Here is an 8,146-nt window from a genome sequence, read left to right as displayed (position 1 = left end):
AACTTTCCAAAAGTGCCTCAATGAAAAATCTTGGAGAGGAATAGAAGGATGCAGTTCTCCAAACTGGTCCAGAAAAGCAGACATCAGTTGGTCATGTTGCTACATCATTTCTCAGGCACAGCAACAAGACATTGAATTTTCCTTTGGAGGAAAAAAAAAAAAAAAAAGCCTTAAACAGAAAGGAGGCCACTAAGACCAAAACCAACTTTCCAAAAGTGCCTCAATGAAAAATCTTGGGGCAAAATCATTTCTCAGGCACAGCAACAAGACATTGAATTTTCCTTTGGAGGAAAAAAAAAAAAAAAAGCCTTAAACAGAAAGGAGGCCACTAAGACCAAAACCAACTTCCCAAAAGTGCCTCAATGAAAAATCTTGGGGCAAAATCCTTGAAACAGCTGTGCACCCTCCCATGGATTAATTAGACCCATTAATCTGTGCAATTAGCCATTAAAAGACTATTTAGACTAATCATTATTTAGTCTCACATAGGCAAAAGTTGGGAAGATATAGCCCCAAATGGTTTGCTTATGCAATGGTAGAACCTTGGAGGGGAGGGAGGAATAATCTTCCTTTTATATTAAATTTTAATCCCTAATTCTGCAGCACACAGGGTAGAAGGAAAAGACTTTTAGCATTTCTAAGAGTACCCTAGCACCTTTATTGTAAAAACAACAAAGACCCTCTGAGAAATTAAAATGTTTGGACAAAGGCAGTAGTGTCAAATATCAAAGGGTTGTTTAGTGCAAAAATACAGAGTAAAACACCAAAAAAATTACATTTCCTAAAGAAATAAAATTAAAAATAAAAATCAAACCACATTATATTGCGTCTCACTTTGTTTCCCTGTTTTACACCTGAACTCCTAAAAAAAGTGTGCTTTATCTTTTTCTCTGGCAGAATGCAGCACTCTGCATTTAAAATCTCCTTGAGAGGGGAAAAAAAAAAAAGGTAGCGGGGTGGAGGGGGGGGGAGGGAAAGAGAGAGAGAGAGAGAGACTTTGTCCCTTTAAAATGATGATGGCTCAAGTACGTAACTTGTGTGTTCATTCAAATTTCAGTGGCTACTCCCAAGCCAATTCAAATTTAAGTGCCTGTTAGCAAATGTCTTTTGCCTTCTGGTGATTATGGCAGCATCATTTGTTGTGTCAGTATTATACTTCTTAGCTTTGCCACCTGGAGCTATTGGACTTTCTCATTAGACCACTGCATCCCCCAAGAGATACTAATTACTGGCTTTATTCCACTTACTCTTATCTCCAATTCAATTATGTGCACTAAGCGCTAATGAAAAGTACAACACGGCTGCTCCTACCTTGGCATTCCCCATTACGCTCTTCATACCCAGCATTGCACAGACAGTTGCCAATGGGTACCAGCCATTCACCATCTGCCCCACAGTACATTTTTGGCACATCCTTCTCTTCTGAGTTGTTGACACAGGAACCACGAACCTCTACCAGAGAGGACGTATCAGCCCCAGTGACAGTGTCCGGAAACTGAGCCAGGTTGCGAACTGTCAGTGGACACTTCTTGTAAAAAACACGAACAGACACCAAAGCAATGCAAGCACCTACATCCTGAAAAGCCAGGTAAAACCCTTTTTTGCTTAGTGGCCCCACATCACGGATTTCCGTGTTCAGCTTCATGATCCGGTCACCGATGTCCACCTGGGTGAAACTTTCATCAGCAGCAATAGTATCAATCTTGGCAAACTGGCTCTCTCGGATAAAACGCTCCTTATCATTGTTGGATTCATAGTAGTAGAGGTTAAAAGTCTCTTTGCACGTTCCCATGACACCTGGCAGGCTATTGCAGTCTCTTAGTGTGAACTTAATTTCAATATATACCCGCTGAGCCCCCTCACGAGGAATCCAATCAGTTCGTAACCAATTGTTCTGACTGGGCTCCATCACATTGCAGACTTGATAGGTGCGGATTGGAGTGTTTTTCTCATCCATAATGCTTACTTCCTCCCACTGTGAAAAATTAGAGAGGGGAGAAAAATAAATCAATGTTAAGTACTTCAGACCTTCACCAAAGAATTAATCCATTCTTTCATTGGTAACATGCAGACTTGTTTCCAGTTACAGAAAAAGCCATTAGATCAAGTCACGTATATTACCCTTAGTACCTGAACCCGAGTAGTCAGATACTTTCAACTACAAGTTGAAAGTGGGCTGATAAACATAATCCTGGATACAAAATTAAAAACACAACAACAACAATATAAAAGAAAGACACCACATACTGAGTCCCTGTATGTTAGAACTGCATCCATTTTCCAGAGTCCCCGTCTACACCATTCCCTTGAGTCAATCACTCTTCATTCTCTCTAAGCTCTCAGTATCTATTTCTATATGCTTCCACCAAAGTTTACCCATTATATTATCTTTTTTGGAATGATGGTGGTACAAAAACAATATTCATTATGTGTACTCCAAGGTAAAGTTCCTGCTGAGCATTTTTGCCAAGTTCCAGGGTAAAATTCTAGCTCCACTGAAAGCAGTTAGGCTTCACTGGGGGTAGACATTCACATACAGAATATTAAAAGACGGGGGGGGGGGGTAAAATGGGATAAGGAGAATATATTGTCATTTAATTAAGATCCCAGAACTCTACTTCCCAATAAACTTAAGTCCTTTTCCCCCTTTTATATTTATTTTCATGACATCCTGTAGTTATAAAACTCAGGAAAAAGGGTAGTTAAATTTATAGTCTACTAAACCGCCAATTGTGACATGCTTTAAGTCTCTTATTTCCTAGATCAAATTTGAGCATTTTCTTCTCAAAATGAAGAGGAAATGGTAGAATTAAAAAAAAAAAAAAAAAAATTAAATAAAATTAAGAAGCAATACAACTATTGTACAAGGCCAAATTCAGTCCCTGAGGTAACTATGGGGAAAGGCATACAGCCACCTGTATGTCAACCAGACTTTCAGCAAAAATAGGATGAATTTATCTTAAAAAGAAAGAAAATGCAGCTCTAGAAAAAAAAGTGTTAAAGAAAAATTATGATAATCATAGGATGCAAAAAGAAAGCAGCATTAGTGGTCTTTCTGTTTTTTTTTGTTTTTTTTTTTTAAAACCCACAAAGACATCAGTTCCACAGAAAGAAAGAGAATATGAATCTGGGATTCCAAGTCAGACAATGAAGCATGTGAAAATGATGCTTCCAAAATTGTTATAATGTAACTTTCAAGAGGCTTCCTAGAAATGTTTTTGAGAACTACTGAAGCCTTTCCTTTGATAAATGGAAATGTTCTCTAACAGTATGGGGCTCTGCACATAGTATGCTGCATTCTTTTCAGAAAGGATTGTTCTTCTGCAAGTGCTCTTTAGTTAAAAAAAAGACTACAGTATAGTTGAATCTGTTTACAGACTATGGCAGTTAGCCCCATGAGTCACCAGAAACAGAGAATAACGTTTTAGTTTATTGCCTAGAGATACCTACAAATTAAAAAAGAAGGTTGGGGCAGAGGAAGAGAGAATCAATAGCCAGTGTGTTATATTACGGAAAAGGGAAAAAAAACTTGAAAGTTATCTTTTGATGTACGATTTAACACTGTGTTAGTAACTAGACAAAGTTATTTAAAATGTACAACTGCCATGGAACCAGCTTGGAGTTTAAATCCTGCCATTACAATCCATCCCTTTCTATTCTCTTTATCCTCCAGTTGTCTTACTACTACTGGGTATGGAAGGGGAGACAGAGGAGGGGGGAAATAATACTTGTCAATGGGATTTCCTTTACTGCGTTTACGTGACAGTTGATGCAGTGACAGAACCCGATCCAAAGCCTGCAGTAGTTGATAGAAAAAGCACTATCAAAACACAAAAGGCTTTGGATAAGGACCTCACTGAGATCTTGAGCTTCACTTTAAAAAACAAAGCCCCAACCCATTCAAATTCATTACATTTACATCTATTTTATATAAACAAAGTGTCTCCTCCATAACAGGAGCCAAAAACCAGAGCTCTGGATCTCCAGCGACTCTAAATGTATAAAGAAAAAAAAGTCTTTTTTCCTTGCAGCTAAAATTAACTTTTATAATCCAACTCTTCCCATGGCTGAATGAGGCAAAGTAAAGCATTCCAGACACAAAACCACCCTTTCAACTGTGAAATTTAAGGGCAAACCATTAATTACAGTTACAATGCAATACACAGATTCCTTGGGGGCTACTATATATTTGGCTAGTTTTAGTCACTGGTAAAAACCTATTTTTATCTCCAAATTTCATATTCATACAAAATGCTTCACACCTAGAGAGATGCCTGTTATAAATCTAGAAAACAGTTTTTTGTTACATACAAGAATGCTACACGCAGTTAAAAAGAAAACAAGCTACCACTAAAGGATAGAACTTCAGGGGTTCTTTTAATGAAAAAGAAAAAAAAGAGGGGGTAGGAAATAGTTCTTTTCTGCTGCTTTGAAATAAGCCAGCCACATAAGAGAGAACATGTACTTTTAAATTTTTCACTACCAGCTTAAAAATAGAACACACATATGCAGGTTTATTAAAACTAGTCACATATACAAAAAGCAGTATACATCACCTTCTCAAACTTGAGAGATCACTCAAGGAACACAAGAGGGAGAACATAACACATTAAAACTATTAATAATATACAGGTCTCCTTTGGTCATCAATTCTGCTGTTGACTTATTAAAGCTTTGCTATGTTTTAATCTGCAGTGTAGGTATCTCTTGGCAAAGCATAAAAAAAAGACTGTCTGAATCTCTGACCTTTGCAGGGTGTAGGATTAACAAGAAAGCCCGACTCTCAATAAGATAAAGCTGTACCTTTTCCCCACTGTCAAAAGATGAGGGCAATTGACTGCAATCAGCAGTGAATGTGTGCTCTCTAACACTGCCAGAGGCCTGCCAATCACTTGCTACCCCTTTAAAATGGTTTGGGGGACAGTATAGCGTAGTGTGCTTAGACACAGTGCACAGCTTGAACTGCAGTCAAATTCAGGCAAACAGCAATGGAGGCAAACCAATTCCCCATTGTCCCCATGTTATGGTTCATTCAAGGCTTCCGCATAATACATACCTTACAATAAAGCAGCCTCAAATTGTTTACTACTGTCTCCTTTCCTCCTCTTTCCCTCCTACCCCCAATTTTTAATGTTTTAGTTCTGGAAAGGTAGAAAATGTTAAGGTATTTTAAATTTAACAGAAGTGAAGTACACATTGCTGAAAGATTTTTTAAACTGTTTATTTTGAGCAGTTTAATGAAGAGCAAGGCCCTTGTATCATCAGCCATCAACTCTCATCCTTGGAAGTTGGATGTTCTCAGAAGTTCCTCACAAGAGGTGCTGAGCACCTTTCAGGATTGGATTCACATTGGCAGCAGCAAGTTTTACTTACAAGTAATTTGCAGAATTATCAAGAAATGTTTGCATAGAGATGATTAAGCAGAGAAGCCTGCCTCCCCCCCTAGATCTGTGAACCTCTTTGACAATCAGCAGTAAACTAAATAAGCTATTGTTGCATCTCCTTAGAAAGATTCTTGACTGTAATTCAGATGGCTAACACAGTGTATGAGAGATGACCCCATCAACTGAGGTTCATCTGTCCAGAGACCAAAACGTAGGATGTTTACATTTTGAAATGAATCCGTTTCACTACTGTCCCTTCACACCATCAGAAAGGTCCACCTTAAGTATTGATTCCCACCTCTTAGTCTAGAAATAGAACAGCAATTGCTCTGAACGTAGCTCTGTCAAGACTGTCCACAGCTATAACAATTAGAGGCAAGATTCCAGTTTGGTAGCCATATCACATTTCTTGTTAGTATTTCAGTTTTAAATAGGCATCTAAGTCCGTGCCTCAACCAATCTCCTAATTTTGAAACCTCTTTTCTGCCCTTTTGGTTTCCAGTTCTTCCATGACAGAACTATCCAGAGGGAGTATAGGGTTTCTCCAACAAAGCGTAATTCACTTCTTAGGCCATGGAAGAAACCTGACCTCCTCACCACAATCAACAATAATCGAGCCATTAGGACTCTCCAGAAACTTACTAATCACTCCCTTTTACCCTTTTGATCAGATAGCAATTTAGAACTTACCCCTCCTTCCAAAGGACTCGCTATCCACCCGAGTTCTCCCTGAACTGATCTGGAATCCAACAGGGTAACTGGAGGAAGGCAGAAATAAAATAAATTAATTTTCAGTTGCCAAAAAAGTCAATGTGAGTAAAAGTATTTACCCAAGTGTTTCCATATGTGCAGTGAGATCATATCCAACATAAAAATGAAAAAAACAAAAACAAAAAAAACAAGTTTTGGTTTAAATGTTTTACTTCAATATCTTTATTGGCTTTATCTTTTCTTAGCTTTAAGCTTGAGATGCATTTCATTTACAGTACCTTAAAAATTTATTCTGAGGACAGTGTTTTAAGACAGTTGGGGCCTCCCTCACCAACACCCACCTGTTATAAAAAAAATCATTCCCAACTAAAAAAAAAAAAAAAAACCCCAAAAGATAATTAGCCATATTGGAAAAAAAAAGCTCTCAGATCATATACAAAAGTTACTATTTCTATTTGATATGGTCCCTTACACAAGTGACTACACAGTGGCAAAGGTTAGCAATGTAGTTTACTAAGATTTGGCACGATCACACACTTCTACCCTCTTCAGCATGGTGGAGCTGCAAGTGATTTTCAAAGGGATTCCCTCCAAGGCAAAATGAACACCTTTGTTCCTTCTGTTCACTACTACCATTTACGATACTCATGTCAATATTTTTAAAAAAGGAGGGAACCACGATAACCACAGCAGACGCAGGGCCCTGCGGCATATCTGAGCCATCGCAAGTGCTGCAGATAACGCATTCTTGCAATTGAGATGCTTTCCTGCCCTTGAAGAAAAACACCTTTGCTTCCTCCAACATGTTTTGAGGTCAGCCTGCTTCCACTTCTCTAGCCACACACATGCATGAAGCCAGGGACCCAATCCTGGGTACAAGAACAACAAAAGTATGGACGAGGCGATTTTAAATGCCCAGTAGCCCAAACCTTAAGCGCCTTGCACCTCTCTCCCCCAGTCAAGGGAGCAGGCTCTGGGACTATGCAGGGATCATTTACTCCTAGCATAAAGTGTACTAAACCAGCTGAGAAAGAGCCAGGAACCCCTTTCCCTCGCAGCCCCCCCACCCCCCAGAGGGAAAAAACACTAATTTATAAGAGCCAGCCTGAAGCAAGTGCTCAAGGCAGACGAACCCAGCTTGCCACAGGAGCCAGCCCAAACCCAGGTGAGGGGCCAGCCCGGTCACCTCGTCACCCAGCCCGGACAGAGGGGCGTGGGGCAGGGGCAGGCCGAGGCGGGCTGGGACTCCTCGCCCCCGTGCTCCCCGGCGCCCTGCGGACTCGCGTCGGGGCATGGAAACAAAGGCAACCCCGGGGCTGGGGGAGACGGCGGCGGGGCAGGACCCGGTCCGCGCCCACACCTACTTGGCGGCGGCAGCTGGACAGGCGGGACGGGCTCAGGGACCGGCTCCGCACGGAGCGGTTCCGACCTCCGGGGACAGGCGGGAGCAGCACCTGACCCGGCCCGGGACAGCGCCCGGTCCCTCTCCGGCTCCGGCGGGAGCGCCTCAGGCAGACAGTGCTGCAGGCTAGGGGGGCCGTGCCCGCCTCGTCGCCCCGCGGGGTCCCGGCTCGGGGGCCCGGGCGGGCGGGCGCTGCGCTCCGCAGCCAGGCCAGGGGCTCAGCGCGCGGGGCAGTTCCGCGCAACTTCCACGCGCCCGCGGGACCCGCAGCCCCGGCGGTGCCCGGCCCCGGGCAGCGGCTGCCTACCACTCACCTTCATTGGCGGGGTAGACCCGGGAGCCGGTGACGCCGTAACACGTCCCGAAGAGCAGGGAGAAGAGGGCGCAGCGCACCGCCGCCCCGGCCATGCTCCTCCGCCGCTAACCGCGCCTGCCCGCGCGCTCCGGCCGCCGCGCTCCCGGCGGAATCACTGCTCACATGGGCAGCGCCGCGCTGTAGACATGGCCAGGGGGCGGGGCAGGGCGCTGACGTACCTGCCCATCAACCCCCCGCCGCCAATCAGCTGGGCTAGCGCTAAGTCACGCCCCCTCCACCCCGGCCCCCTGAGCTGGTGTGGCCGCGGCCGGGGGAGCGCTGGGACCCCAGGTC

At 43.1% G+C, this 8,146-nt stretch overlaps 1 protein-coding gene across 1 annotated transcript in view; it reads right to left on the bottom strand.

Moving 5' to 3' along the window:
* Positions 1-7,945, bottom strand: part of EPHA4 (EPH receptor A4) — a 162,051-nt gene extending 154,106 nt beyond the window's left edge. The window contains exons 1-3 of the mRNA XM_019533078.1: positions 7,812-7,945; positions 6,075-6,142; positions 1,312-1,975 (exon numbers count right to left, since the gene is read on the bottom strand). Coding sequence (XP_019388623.1) covers positions 1,312-1,975; positions 6,075-6,142; positions 7,812-7,905 — 826 coding nt within the window. The 5' untranslated portion in view covers positions 7,906-7,945. The remainder of the gene's footprint in view (positions 1-1,311; positions 1,976-6,074; positions 6,143-7,811) is intronic.
* Positions 7,946-8,146: the final 201 nt, after the last annotated feature.

The sequence above is a fragment of the Crocodylus porosus genome, unplaced genomic scaffold (assembly GCF_001723895.1).
Source record: "Crocodylus porosus isolate Cpor-Errol unplaced genomic scaffold, CroPor_comp1, whole genome shotgun sequence".
NCBI lineage: Eukaryota > Metazoa > Chordata > Crocodylia > Crocodylidae > Crocodylus > Crocodylus porosus.
This window is presented reverse-complemented; position numbering and strand designations above follow the sequence as displayed.